Raw genomic sequence first — 15,131 nt, 5'->3', positions numbered from 1 at the left:
CAGGGCGTGTCTTCTCTGGGACATCCCCCACTACAAATTCTACTGGTTTTGCTTTCAATGGAAGGCTTAGAAAAATCCAAGGAAAGAATTTGTAAGCCTCCAGAGCCCTTCATGATCTTGGGTCTGTCCATTGCAAAGTCCAGCTTCTGTCCCTTTGGGTAAGACGTTGTATCCCTCAAACCATCAAATTATCTGGAAGGAACTCAGAACTCAGGAAACATGCCGTACTCAGAAGTGGCGATTGTCATTGATTCAACGTAATATCAACTAGCCTTTTGATTGTTTGACATTTTGAAACTGTGCGATGATCTAGGTACTTTCCTGCATCATGAGGCTGTCAGGTCAAACACACAGTCCCTGTCTCTTCACAGTTAGGGGGATCCCACCCATGAAATCAGAACCCCTAGCACAACGTGCTGTATCCTATGACAACTTTGATGTAAAACCCAGCAGTAGGACTTCTGAGAGGGACGTAATTAGCTGAGCTACGGGGGTGAGACCCCTGAAGAGGAGAAGTGTAAGCTGGACCTTCAGGCACGAGTAGGTACATTCTTGTGGGAGCAGGGGAAGAGTTATCTGGGCCCTGGACAAAAATCCGAAGTCTGAGAGGGAAAGAGAGTTAGGTGGAAGGGGCTGGAACACACTGTTCAGGAAAAAAATTTGTGGTGAGGCAAGGGGGTGATGCTCCAGGAGAAAAGGGACTTTCCTTTCTCATCCCGAGGCTTAAAATTGTGCATGACATGTAGCTGCTACTCATTAATTACTTGTTAATTAATTGAAAGCTAAAATAGTGTGTCTTCTCCCAGGGATCCTGACTCCGTGGATCAGGGGAAGGGCCAGGGTGCTGGTATGTTTTAAAAACTCCCCAGGTGATTTTAATATACTTCCAGGTTTGGTACCCCAGGACGAAATGAATGACCTCCACCAGCAGAGATGAGAACATCTATATTTATAGTTTTCTTTGGGTCAGAAGGCTAAATCTTTGAAAACACCCTAGATTTTTCTGTTTTACTGCAGGGGGAAATGTAAGCTGCCCAAGGTTTGTTTAAAAATAAACCTGGCAAGTATGGTAAAATGGTATAATATTAATGGTAGAATATAGGTGATAAGTATACAAGTGGGTATATAACTTTTTTTTCCCTCCAGTTTAGATGCATTTTTCAATATGTTTTTCTTAATAAAATGTTGGAGAAAGAAATAGCTTGAGCCAGAGATGAAACACTCATGGAGTCTCAATGAGAAATGGCCAGAAACCGGTGTGGCCCGGCATTCCCTGCGGGCGGAGAGGACCCGCCGAGGCCGTCCAGGTGCGAAGCCAGCGGCGCCGGGTTGCCTGCCACTCTGCTCGCTGGAGCACAAGCCGGGTGCTCTGGGAAAGAGCCCAGGCTGTCATTTCAGCTGGGGTCCAGTGACTGTGGCAACTCTCATGACGCCTCTGCACCTTAGTTTCCTTCTCTGTTAAATGAGAGTCATGTTAACAGCTGTTTGAAGTACAGAACTCACGAGTTTCCCAAGACAGATACAAAGAGTTCCCAAGAGGCCGGGCAGCAGAGAGGATCTCAGGGGAGCTGATTTCCATGCGTGGTTTTGCTAGCAAGGACTTCTCTGAGAAGGTGCTGTGTGTTGAGGTGTTATGCCAGTTTTCTTTCTCAACTCCACTTTCGTAATTAGCCACGTCCCATCTGATAAAATAAAAAGGTCAGCTTGTCCCGTCCCGTCCCCCCACCCCCCCTCTTACTCCGCTGGAGGCAAACACCCCAGAGCTCCCAGGAGACCCTTCCGAGTGCTGCGTTAGGCTGACCCTGCGCTGGTCCAGGCAGTGCGCACCCAAAGCAGGGCTTGTGCTTCTTCCTGACTTACACAGGCTGTCAAGAAAGAACGGTGGCATCTGGAATGGACTATTTTTGCCCCCGTTGGGATGTTTTGAATCTGGTTACACAGTTTTTATTTGACTCCCTCAGCCTTTCTACCCCCTGACTGATGGCAAAGAATCTATCACTTCTGATACAGAGTCGTGTGGCAGCCAACACACACACACAAACAAAACCGCCCTAAACAAAACGGGGTTTTGATTTTTTAAAAAAGCAAAAAAATTAACTACAATGACATTTTATATATTCCATTTCATTCAGGAACACATTCTCAGCAGGGTTCTCTTTCTCTCTCTCTTTGAATTCAGAAGTGAGATGGTTGTCATGGGGATGTGTCTTAACATGTTTATTTGAATAGAAAAATGTAGTCAGATCTTTTCTGACACAGAAAAAAATCTGATTTGGCCAGTTGGTTTGACAGTGAGGGCTGACTTTGGCAGTTAGGTGGCAGGTGAATATTTTCCATAAATCAGATGAGCTGGAAATACAGCACCAAGATTTTAAAATATATTATATTTAAGTCACATGATTTAAGTGAGAAAAATTTCTTGCCAAAAATTTTATTAACCGAGGTATTTTGAAATTAAAAATGATTTTCATTTGCTAATCCTTTCTGAACATATCAGGTTAATCAAAATGTCTGTAGGTGAAAAAATAACAGGTATGATTTAATAATCATTTAAAAATTCTTTAGAAAGCCTTTTTAATAAACTTGCCAGAAATCCAGAGGGTGAATGACTTTCATGACTGGATAACAAACCCTTTTGCAAGTCAGATGCTTGTAATTTTTTGCAACAGAATTGAGGGAAGAATCAAGTTTCAGCTAACGGATGAGTACAAAATGCATTTTTAAACATAGATCACTCTGTGGTTTTTGGAATATAACTTGGGAGCTATTCAAAGAAGTGAATGATATTGCTGCAACAAAACTTCTATTCCCAACCTCTGATTTATGTGAACAAGTTTTCTCAACACTTATAGCTAATAAAAAAAAAAAAAAAAATGGGGTAGAATAAATGCTGAACACTAACTCAGTCTAGCAACAATATTCTCATGAACCAATTTTTAAAATGATAATTTATCTTAATAAGAGAGGCATTTATAATAAAATATTTCATTTAATCATTTTGATCAAAAATAGTCAGGCATTGTTTATTTGGATCAGTTGTATATGACTAATCGTTATAACAACAACTCAATTCCTAGAACTGAGTTCTTTTTGAACTGTTTTAACAGGTGTGAGGTGATACATCTCATAGTGGTTTTGATTTGCTTTTCCCTGATAATTAGTGATGCTGAGCTCCTTTTTATGTACTTGTTGGCTATTGATATATTTTGTTTGGAAAAATGTCTGTTTGGATCCTCTGCCCATTTTTTAATGATTTTTTTTTTTTTTTGCTATTGTAGAATCGAGTTATTAAAAAAAGAAGAGTTTAAGGTCACAGGAAATGATCAAAATTGATGTATGTATATATTGCCAAATATATTAGGGTAATGAAGAAAAGACTTTCAAGAATAAAAATCTATTACATCACAATAAAAGCGAAAGTGGGATGGAGATGTTGGTTCAGGTTCAAAAAGATGGAAGTAAAAATTTGACTGTCATAGAAGAACTTGTTTATGTACTTTTCAAGATGATAGTGCTTATCCATTGTCTAGGCATTTAGGTTCCAATACGCTTAAAAGAGTAATATAAGTTTTATTTTAAAATGTCAGTATTATAATATGGCTGGAAATTATACTCCTTGCCACTTTTTACATTTATAATGTACAATTTTAATAGGCAATGTGATGTAATAGATTTTAGGGTTATGTGTTTCTAAATTATTTTAGGAGGTAATGGCACACAAAAGTTCAAAGGCCCCTGATACAATATATGTGAGAAGAATTCTTTACCCCTCACCTGTTCTCCTCCTGTGTTTCCTGGCTCGGTGAGGGGCACCATTTTTCCTTAGTCGTAAAAGTCAGAAACCTGACTATCATTCTTACTGCTTTCTCTTCCCCTACATCAAGCCACTTTATACTAGTTCTTAGGTAATTCTTATATTCAGTTCTTCTCTTCTATCCCTCCTGCCACTGTCTCTCCTAGAATATTATCAATATCATCTTAATTCATTTACCTAGACTCGATCCATTCTATTGGGATGTCTGCAAGGAGAACAAATTTATTTTTCTAAAATTCAGAACCAATCACACCACTTTTGTTCTTGTATAATTCAATGATTCTCCATTCCCTTCACATACAATCTAAGTGGTTAGGACTGGAGAGAAATCTTTCTGGGATCTGGCTTCTGCCCTCTCTCCTGCCTTTTCTATCCTTACTCCTTTACTCTTTAACCTGTAGTAATTCTGGGTCTTTTTCTCCCTCTACACCCCACATTCTCGATGTTATTCCCTTTGCCTGGGGTACACTGTGCACTTCTGAACCCTTGGCAGATACATCCTCAAAATCAAACCTCAGGAATTATGAATTTCTAGAAAGGCTCCCTTGTGTCCCTCCGATAGACTGAAGTGATTTGCCTTTTCTTTTTCTTTTACATATTTATCCAGTGCCTACCACGTGCCTGGTACATTGCTAACATAGCGGAGCTGTTGGTTTCTCACCCATGTTTCCTTAACCCTGCGGTGAGATCAAATGCAGACAATTCCTATGCATGCAGGGGGCTTCCTGGCTCTTTCTGCTTGAGGGATGCCTTATGAGCAGACTTCCACCGATGAAGAACAAGTTGGTGGACTAAGTACGTTGAGTGCTGAGGTGCTTTTACACAATCATTCTTTTTTTTTTTTTTTATCCTCACCCGAGGACATTTTTCCATTTTTTTGTTCAGATAGAGTGGGAGGGAAAGAGAGGAAGAAAGAGAGAGAGAGAAAAACATCGATGTGAAAGGGACACATCGAGTGGCTGCCACCCACATGACCCAACCAGGGCCGGGGACAAACTGCAACCAAGGTACATGCCCTTAGCAGGAACCGAACCCAGGTCTCTCTGGACCACAGGCCAGCACTCTAACCACTGAGCCAAACTGACCAGGGCTACACAATCATTCTTACAGAGGGTCGATCACTATAAGAATGAGTTCCAGTTGCCCACAGAAGTAACCCTGTAAATCACATATACTGTATTGGCTTCCCTCCATTTCCTTTCTCACTTTTCCTTCCCCTCACCATGCTGTCTATGGTCACCTCAAAAAAAAAAAAAACTTGTACCCTAGTTTTTTCCTTAGGATCTGGGAGAGTTCCAAGCTAGGAAGACCGGATTCTGGAGATATAATGGTGAGTTTCATATACACCTTCCTTATATTTATTTTATTGTATGAAACAGTAATGTAAGCCGCACAAAAGCAGAGATTTTTGTCTGTTTTATTCACTGTTGTATCACAGGCATCTAGAACAGTACTTGAAAGATAGTGTTGAATGAGTAGTAATAATAGCTAATATTTATTGAGTGCTTTCTATGTGTTTGATACATGATTTTTTAAAAAGCATTTAATCATCAAAAAAAAAAAAACCCTTATGGAATAAGTATTATCATTATTATACTCTTTGTAGATGTAAGGGGATTGAGGCTAAGCAATGGATCAAAATCACCTGGTTTGCAAATGCTGGCCCTATTTCTGATTAGGTGACTTTGACACTACAGCCCATTCTTTCAAAGTTTTTGTTTTGTTTCATTTTTGTTGTTGCATGTCTGACTCCCCAATTAAACTTAAAGTTTATTAAAGGTAAAGACCCTATTCAACTCTGTATCCCCAAAACCTAGCTGAGACCCTGGAATATAGTAGGAACTCAGTAATTTTGGTTGAATGAATGAGATGAAAATTGGCTTATTTGTACATACTTATGTTGAAGAAGAAAGGAAAATAATGTTTCCTGGATCTAGTTGGAGAGCCCTAGCCGGTTTTGCTCAGTGATTAGAGCGTCGGCCTGCGGTTTGGAGAGACTCAGGTTCGGTTCCTGCTAAGGTCTTGTACCTCGGTTGCAGTTTGTCCCCGGTCCTGGTTGGGTCATGTGGGTGGCAACCACTCAATATGTCTCTTTCACGTCGATGTTTCTCTCTCTCCCTCCCTCCCACTCTATATGAACAAAATATCGAAAAAATGTCCTTGGGTGAGAATAAAAACAAAAGAGAAATTTGTGTAGTTCAAAATGAAGTCTAGAAGATAGCATTGTAATATTCAATATATATTAGCTATTATTACTATTCTGTTTTATTAAGAAGGAAAAATTCTATCTGCTACTTATTTATTAATCTTTTGAGGGTTAATAGAACTTTTTGGGATCTCTTACTCAAGCAGCAAAAGACACACTATTGTGCTCATCCCCAGAAGGATACCATATCGCTTCAGGAATGGCTGAGTAATTCAGAATATTTAGCACAAAGAAGAGAAGCTTCCAGTGGGACAAGATGTCTGTTTTCAAAAATATTAAAGTCTTTATGTGAAAAAAAAAAACTGTACAAACAAATAATATGAACATCCTCAGAAGACAGTCCTGGTAGTGGAATATATTTGTCTGGCATGGCTTCCTTCTTCCAAGAACTTGTCTTTAGTGCCATGAAATACATTGACCTTTGTGGTGACTGAAGAACAATAGCTATGAAATTTACAATTATATAGTGCTTACTGTATACCAGGCGTTGTTCCAAGTCTTGGATATATTAACTCGTTTGAGTTCCCAACAACTCTATCACATAGGAACTACTACTGTTCCCATTTTTTTTTAGGTGGAAATAATGGAGCACCAATGAAGGAGCTAAGGTTGCACACCTGGCAAATGGTAGAGCCAAGAGTTGAATCTGTCGGTCCGTGTCTAGAGTCCATCCTCTTCACTCTTGTGCTAATTTGCCTTTCTATATTTGGGATTCACTTAGAAACTCTAATCATCTTTCTAGCAACTGGTCATCACATTTCGGAACTTTGTCATGCTCTGAGTCTTCTGGGAAACTCTCCAACAAGACACTCCTTCTAAATTATACTCCCTTTCTACACTTTTGGTTCATCTCTCAGAATGACTTGTCCATAGTAAGCACTCAGGTAAGTGGGGTCTATGACCTGGGCTGGGGGTCTGGAGTCCAGTTTGGGACTGGTGTGGTAGATAGATGGTGATGGTGGTAGAGGATGACCGCTGGAACCTGACCCTGGAGTTGGCAGGCTGGCCTGTAGCCATGGGGTGAAGAACAAAGGGGAAATGCCATTTGAGAGCCAGAGCAACAGAGCCAAGCATCATGTCAAAGGCGTCTGGCAGCAAGACCCAAACCTGGGACACAGCAATAATTTGGCAGCAGAAGGCTGACAGATGAACTGGCAAATTCAGGAGGAAAGATGTGAGTTAAAACCTGTGGAGATTCCTGAAAGAGAGGGACTAGTGGGAAGAACCTTTCATAGAACCCCAGCTGTCTCACCCAGTTGTTGACATGAGTGACTTTCTCCTTCCTGTTAGCGTGTCTCTATATAATCAGGTGCAGAATCTCCTGACAGTCTTAGAAACCCCTTGACTCAAGTACTAGGGACACTGGGTAGGGTGTAGTAGTTTCCTGCTTTGTCCCTGATGCTTAGGATCAAATCCCAGCTCTGCTACTAACTGAATCAATGACTTTGGGGGAATACATTACCTAACCTCTTAGTGTCTTAGTTTCTTTCTATAAAATACAAAAATAAGTGTTACTCCAGAGGTCTCTGAATCAGTATAGCACTGTAATTAAAGAGAATGGGCTCCGGAGTCAGGATGCTTGATTTGTGTCCTTAATCTTCCACTTACATCTATGGGACTCAGGCAAGTTACCAGATGTCTTGCTTCAGTTTTAAGGTCTATAAAATGTTCACACAGTAGTAGGCCTCCTATGGTATAGTTCAAGAGAGAGAGAGAGAGAGAGAGAGAGAGAGAGAGAGAGAGAGAGAGAGAACTGGCCTGGCACATAGCAAACACTCAATAAATATTAATTATAATCTTTTTTTTATCCTCACCCGAGGACATTTTTCCATTTTTTATTCAGATAGAGTGGGAGGGAGAGAGAGGAAGAGAGAGAGAGAAACATCAACATGGAAGGGACACATTGAGTGGCTGCCACCCGCACGACCCAACCAGGGCTGGGGACAAACTGCGACCAAAGTACATGCCCTTAGCGGGAACCGAACCCGGGTCTCTCTGGACCGCAGGCCGATGCTCTAACCACTGACCCAAACCGGCCAGGGCAATTATAATCTTTACTGCCCTTATCAGAAGACCAAACTTAGAAGACTTCCACACATGGGATCCTCTTTACCCACCCAGCCTTGTTGAGCTAGTCTGGAGCAGGATATACTCAGTGTTCAGTTCCAGTCCCTCCATTCAGTTGGAGCAGAGAAAAGTTGCACTTTCCCTGGCAGTTACCTTCCACCCAGGAAAGACACACCCAAAGTCATCTGATCTCCAGACACGCCTACTATAACCCCAAGGCAACATCTAGAAGGAATTCTGCTAGTGCTGTGATTAGAAAGATAAGGTGAACAGTGGGAATGACACAGCCCAATTCATTCCCACTACATGATGTACAAAGCAGAGCAAAGTTCTGAGCAAGATGCCATCATCCTATCATATTTGGAGGGGAAAGCATAATGGATTGTTACTTTGAGAGCGCCTCTGTCATAAACTGTGATTCCAGGAGAGATTTGTAAAATAGTCTGTTGCTCATAGAGAATAATGGTCGTGACAGTTAAATACAAAGAATGTTGATTTCTTTCCTCTCAGTTATTTATTTTTTTAACTGCTTGGGAACTTCTTTGTTTGTTTGTTTGAGATAGCAGGCTTGTAAAATAAATGCTGTCTCTTTTCAATACCTGTTAATAGCATGTGGGCTAGTAAAATTTGGGGATGATTTTTTTTCACTTTTAAGAACACACTATGTTCACAAATAATGCCATGTTAGTCCTATATCCACCATTTATTCTCTCAGTGTGACCATTTGGCTTCTTGAGTGTTTAATGAGTGCGTGCAGGAGAAAGGAGCTGGGTACACTTGGACTGAAAAAACACTTGGAGTGTTTTTTCTTCCTATGATTTTCCAGCTTTCTTTTGTGAATCTTGGCATGTCCAAGTCACTAGCCTTTCTTCTGTATATCCAGAGAAGCTGCACAGAGGGCAAAGAGAGAAATAACCATCCACTCATTCATTCAGCAGTGAGTCAGTCATTCAATAATATTTGCTCTCCATGTCTGGACTCCGTACCTGGCAGTGTAGAGGCCATGATGAAAACGAGGAAGCCACATGTTTAAAGATCCTACTGTTTCCATCAAATACAACAGAAATATGCCTAACATTATGATAGAAAGTGACCAAGAGATGATAGCCAGAAGAGTGGTGTTTAACTTCTGAAGTGGGATCCGTATCATATCTGTGAACAGTGGTTGGGGTGGTCACGTCATTAAAAAATGCTGGTGGGTTAAATTACATTTCCGAGGTACACTTTGAGGTACAGTAGAGTATGTGACATGCATCCCTGATGATGTAAGAGATAATTTGATATAGTGTTAGAGATGATTCTAGGTGGTACATGGAGCTGGCTTCAGATAATATTAAACTGAATATTTTGAAGGTAATCCATTTCTAATTTCATTTTGAGCTATGCAATTATAGATAAACAGAAAATCTTTAGGTGTTACATGGTCTTTAACATCTCTCTAACACTTGGTAAACAACCCCCTTACTTCTTGTTTTAAATAAAGATTAAACTCAGAAACTCAATGGGTAGTCAGTTAATAGAGTCCAGTTGGAATATGGTAACTGTTTTATTTTTATTACACCCATTTTAGTGGGTGTAAAATAAAATCCTTTTATTTATGGTTTGTAAATTATATATAGTTTCTTTTTCAAATAAACTATTTAAACAAATTGAGTTGATGTAAAGAAACATGGTAAGCAGGTAAGAGCTGAGGTGAGACAGGGCTATGGCAAAATTATGAAGGTAGTGTAGCAGTGACAAGTTTAACCAACAAGAGTGCTGTGCTCGAAATGAGAAAACGAGGGATTGAGTCCCTGCTGCATCACCTGCTAACTCTCTGGCCTTGGGCAAATTACCTAATCTCTTGAACCTTAGTTTTCTCATCTGTAAAATAGGAGCAAGAACATTACCTTCTTTGCATGCTTGTGAGAATATGATGAAGGAATGTGTAAATGTAGACTTTGTGTTACCACCTAGTGAAGTTGCAGACAGGCTAGACCGCTTAATGTTAAGTGTGTTGGGAGGAGGAGGGAGACTTGCCAACAGGAACAGAGTACTTATTATATGCAAAGTGCTGTATACTTTTGAGAAAAGAGTGATGAATAAAACTTGGCCTCTGTCTTTAGAGGTTAGTTTGTCTACAGGAGAGACAAACACATAGATACATATTATTTTGTAGACTGTGATCAATTATAAATGGGGTTAAAACTGTAGGCAAAGGAAATAGGAAGAAGTTGATTACAGGAATATATGTGATAAGAATAGCTACCATTTCTTAAGGCCAGGGCGCCTGTTAGGTTCTTTGTCACATTAGCTCATTTATTTCCCACAATTTGGGAACTGAGATTGAAGAGGCTAAGTAATTGTTCCATGGTTAATAATGATGATGTTTATGATGAAATACTTATTGTACGCCCAGCACTGTGGTAAATCCTTTACATGCATTATCTCATTTCAACCTCATCTCCTTTTTTTTTTTTTTTACTGATGAGCAAACTAAGGATCACAGAGGTCAAGAGGCTTGCAGACTTAGTAAATGGTGCTGTTGCAGTCTAATCCCAGGGTGTTTGACTCTAAAATCCATTTCTTCTGACTCTACTGCTCCAATCAGCAGCTGAGCTGTGGGGCTCTGATGTGGCCATGCACATGGAAGGTACTTTGAGTGCTCTTTTGTGAAATGCTAGGTTCCAGTCCAGGCTGGGTTTCTCTAGTGAGTTTACCTATGTCACAACTCCTTTTTCTGTTTCACAATAGAAGCTCTTAAGCCCCCTAAAGAACAAAGTCCTAGGACCATGTGAGTGGCCAACACTGCTCCATGATACTATAAGGTAAAGGCATTTCAAAAGTAGACAAGAGAACTGGGTGATAGGTCAAGGTTTTTGTGGAGGCTAGAGGCTGTATTTTCTGTATGAACTTACAGAATTAATTTTTGATAGATACAAAGGGCCACACATGCCACAGCAGGCAGAGGAATCAAGATACCGGAAGTCTCCCATATGTCAATGCTCATATCACTAGAGCAGTGGTTTTTAAAGTGTGGTCTCAGGTCAGCAGCCACAGCATTACCTGGGAACTTGTTAGAAATGCCCACCTTGGACCCATGAATCAGAAACTGGGAAATGGCACTCAGTAATCTGTTTTAACAAGCCCAGGGAGAGATTCTGAGGCATGCTCAGGTTTGAGTACCAGCACAAAGTATGTGATATATATTATGGCATATGGCAGGAAGAAGAGGAGAGATTTAACCCATTCCACCCCGCCCCCCAGCTATTCTTTGCTCCCAGGTGAAAGACTGAAGGGGATCAGTGTAACAACCACCCCCCTGAGATCTACAGCAGCTCCGATATTTTAGAGAGGGGGATGAGCCCATGGAACCAGGGCTACCCTGGCATTGGCAATCGAGTGCGCTCCTAGGTAGCCAGACACTAGGTGCTGCCAGGTTGCCTGTGGGTGGAGGACCAGGGTTGCCAGAGGCAGGGAAAGGATACTATGCCAGGCTCTTCCCTTCACCCCAGCCTCCCAATACAGACAGAGCATCCAGGAATCTAGAGAAGACTTCTCTACACTGTCCCTCTCCAACTGTGAACCATGGTTGGTGGCACTCAGAACCTTGCAATGGATTTCCCAACTGCAGGAAGCCTGTAGAAAGGGGGTAGAGAAAGGGGAGTTGGTGGAATGCAAATATACGTGGAAGACACCGGTTTGTGTTTTTTTTGTTTGTTTGTTTTCTGCTGGATATTTTTACTTTATCTTGAAGGGACAATAATATCTGAGGTGAGAAAATAATAGAAATTGATTTGCACTTTAGCAATATCTCTGGCAGCCGTGAGGATGGACTGAAGGAAGCCAGAGACTTTTGGGCCAGCAGTTATCACACTAGTCCCAGTGAGAAATCAGGTCGGAACTGATTTAAGATTTATGAATTTGGATATTCAGGGGAGAGGAGAGAAGAGATAGCACCCATTTGTATTTGATTAATTGTAAATGCATTGTCAACAGCTGGGCCCTGCAGTCCTGGAATCAGTTGGCTATAAGATTCTGAGCACAGGTGAGTGAACACCCCCTTCTTCTTTCTGCCCCAAGGAACCTAGGTTTTGGAATGAAGCAGACGAGGGTTCAAAATGCCCGCTGGAATGTGGCTTCCACCGGGGCGGAATTCTATCTCTGATTCACGTCTGCCAAACGTGTGTGTCTGGCACACAGTAGTCACTCAATAAACATTTGCTGAATGAATGAATCAGTGAATGAAATGAATGGTCATACTACTCCAAGCCTTTTTTCCTCAACTGTGACTACCCTACCAGGACTGGTCATGGCCTAAGGAAATCACCTAGCCCCCAACTCCACACACAGCAGGCGCTCAGCAAGTTGTGTTTTCCTTTCCCGTTCATAGTAGGTCAGGTCCTCAGGCGACCACAAAAAAGCGCTTTCGGTCCCTTCTGTCTTCTCCACCTCCCTTCGCCCCCACAGCCCCTACTGGGTCTCGAGGAGCACGTGGGCCCAGGAAGGCGGGGTGGCAGAGCGGTGGGCAGGGGAGCGGACACGGGCGGCCTCTCGCGCGGAGCCCGGCTCCCCGGCTTACGTAAAGCCGAGTTCTGCGCCGCCGGCCGGGACCGGGGTGGGGGCGGGTGGAGGCGGCACCGCCCAGAAGGATCCGGGCTGGCAGCCTGTCGGAGGGCCGAGTCCCAGCCGAGGTGTATGTTTATGTGACTGCTTTGGGTGGAGACGCGCTGGACCCCGGGGGAGCACATCTATCAACCCCCGGTGGAGGTGGGCGCTGGGGTGTTTGCACCGGCAGCAGGCGGGCGGCCCCCCGGGGTGACTGGGGGATGTGACAGCCTCCAAGGAGGGTGAGGAGCAGACTAAACAGCTGCCCACGTGCGCAGACCGGGTCAGGGGCTCAGCCCCCTTGACGCCTGGGGCGTGGAATTCAGGGGCGAGGGTGTGCGCTTGGAGTCACCGCCGACCAGCTTCCCCTCTGTGGGGACTGGCTTGGGGATGCCGCTTGGTCCGTTCCTCTGACGCGGCATGGAGAGCAAGACAGAGGGAGGGATCGAGGTAGGACTGGCCTGCCGACCTCTGAGCCCCGAAGGCTGATCATGCCAGCGGCGGGGGCGCGGGACTTCTCCAAGCTCCAGGCGTGGGGGCGAGGAGGGCGGGGAGGTGTAGCGTGGCGCCTCACTCCGCCTTCCAGCCGCCCCGCAGCGGGCTGAGGGGAGGGGCTGTCTCAAAACTCTGCTTCCCCTGCAGGGGCGGCCGACAAGTCCCCGAGCGAGCGGAGGGTGTCAGCAGCAGAGGCAGAATAAACAAAGTTCCCGGGGCTCCTCCGAGGCTGCTGTCCCCATTCCCCGTTTGGCTGCCCCACTCCTCGAGAAGGCAATGGCTTCCAAACTCCTGCGCGCGGTCATCCTCGGGCCGCCTGGCTCGGGCAAGGGCACCGTGTGCCAGAGGATCGCCCAGAACTTTGGCCTCCAGCATCTCTCCAGCGGCCACTTCTTGCGGGAGAACATCAAGGCCGACACGGGTGAGGGGGGTTCGGGGGCGAGGGGCGGGGGTGATCCGAAGCAGGATCCGGTAGGGCCGGGCAGAGGATCGGCCTGAGAGGGGCCGGGTCTCCTCGGTCCCCGGGGGCCCTTCCCCCGCCCGCGTGTGGTCGTGCAGGCTCCTACGTGCCGGGGCGCATGCAGCCGGTGGCCCGCGGCGGTGCGCCGGGGGAGAAGGCCGAGGCTCGCGGGGAGGAGGGTGGGAGGTGCACGCGGCTCCTCTCTGCGCCCGGGCTCCTGCGGGGAAAAGCCGGTAACCACCCAGCTGAGGGAGCGAGAACCTGGCAGCTGACAACGCCGAGTACCCCTCTAGCACTGTTTCCTTAAAGCAAAACCTCTGGTCCATCCCGGAGCCCACTCCTCGCCCAGGCCCCCCAGGCCAAGCGCCACCCACCTGTGGGAGTCTGTCCGGGTGCGCGCTGGGGAACCTGTGGCTCCGCGCAGTTCCGAGCCACGCACTGTTCCAGCCCCAGTGTCGCCTCGGGCCTCCGGGCAGAGCCCTGGTGGCTCTCAAAGGCCTGTCTGTTCCTTGCAGTCTTCTAAGGTGAATTCTCAGCACGAACTACCCCCCTCTCCAAGCCTGGGCCTGGCTGTTAGGAGACCAGTGGGAGACTAGATCTGATAAATTTAATACTGAATCTAGCTTCCACAGAACTGGCTTTTTGAGAATGCCTCCTTTGGCTTGCATGATGAATTTGGGGATATAGATCTGATCTCTTGGGCTTTCAGGACAGCCCGTCTCTCTCTCCTTCCACCCCACCTTCACACCAGTTCATTTACTGGCATTAAAAGGCAAGAGGTAGCTGTTGTGCTGCTTGGAGGTACATAACCCTCCTGGGATGCGGATGCTTATAATTAGCAATGCCTTTATGAAAACTTGTTATTGCAAACCGGGTGCTGGACAATCGCTTCTGTTCTCAGTGTCCAAGGTGGTTATTATCCAGGGATCTTCATTATTACAGAAGCACACATTAATTTGAGGAGGTGGGTGAAGAACTGTGTGGGAAAACAAGCTCAAAAGTTAGGAATTAAGTATCTTAAAGGCAGAATTTTATTATCTCTTAAGCGGGTAGTAAAATGCAAGTTTTTACTTTGATTTTCAAGAATACTCGCTCCCCCAGCCCCCATGTCTTGGAAGGCAGAGTTCTGTTTTTACTGGGAGGTATAGTTACTTAAATTAGGTCTATTTTAACTTTAATACCGGATTCAAATGCATTTTATTCTTGCAGTGTTTGGGATTGTTCTTCCAGTTTTGGGGGAGTACAGTGTGAGAGGGAAGGCTGGCTGTCAACCTAGGGGTTTTGTGATGAGGGGAGGGAATGGCAGAATATGACTGAGCCATTTCATAGCATTCTTTATACCTGACTTTGTGACCCCTTTCCATCTGGCATGAAGGGCTTCACACCTACACTGTGGGACTGGATTAGTGGTCCTTTCCATTTTTAAAGAGAATGGGATGGGAAGTGGTGTATTTCTGCCCCTTTTTAGAGGTCTTAAAATTTTTCCACTTGCTCTCTTCTCT

The 15,131-nt window shown here is 44.3% G+C and overlaps 1 protein-coding gene across 1 annotated transcript in view; it reads left to right on the top strand.

The window, feature by feature from the left end:
• The first annotated feature begins 12,785 nt into the window (after window positions 1-12,785).
• AK4 (adenylate kinase 4) overlaps window positions 12,786-15,131 on the top strand; it is a 68,950-nt gene continuing 66,604 nt past the window's right edge. Inside the window, exons 1-2 of the mRNA XM_036256166.1 lie at window positions 12,786-12,836; window positions 13,317-13,590. Coding sequence (XP_036112059.1) covers window positions 13,446-13,590 — 145 coding nt within the window. The 5' untranslated portion in view covers window positions 12,786-12,836; window positions 13,317-13,445. The remainder of the gene's footprint in view (window positions 12,837-13,316; window positions 13,591-15,131) is intronic.

This window comes from Molossus molossus, unplaced genomic scaffold, assembly GCF_014108415.1.
Source record: "Molossus molossus isolate mMolMol1 unplaced genomic scaffold, mMolMol1.p scaffold_m16_p_12, whole genome shotgun sequence".
In the NCBI taxonomy this organism is placed as follows: domain Eukaryota; kingdom Metazoa; phylum Chordata; class Mammalia; order Chiroptera; family Molossidae; genus Molossus; species Molossus molossus.
The sequence above is the reverse complement of the archived record's forward strand: the minus strand, read 5'-3'. Positions and strand labels throughout refer to the sequence as shown.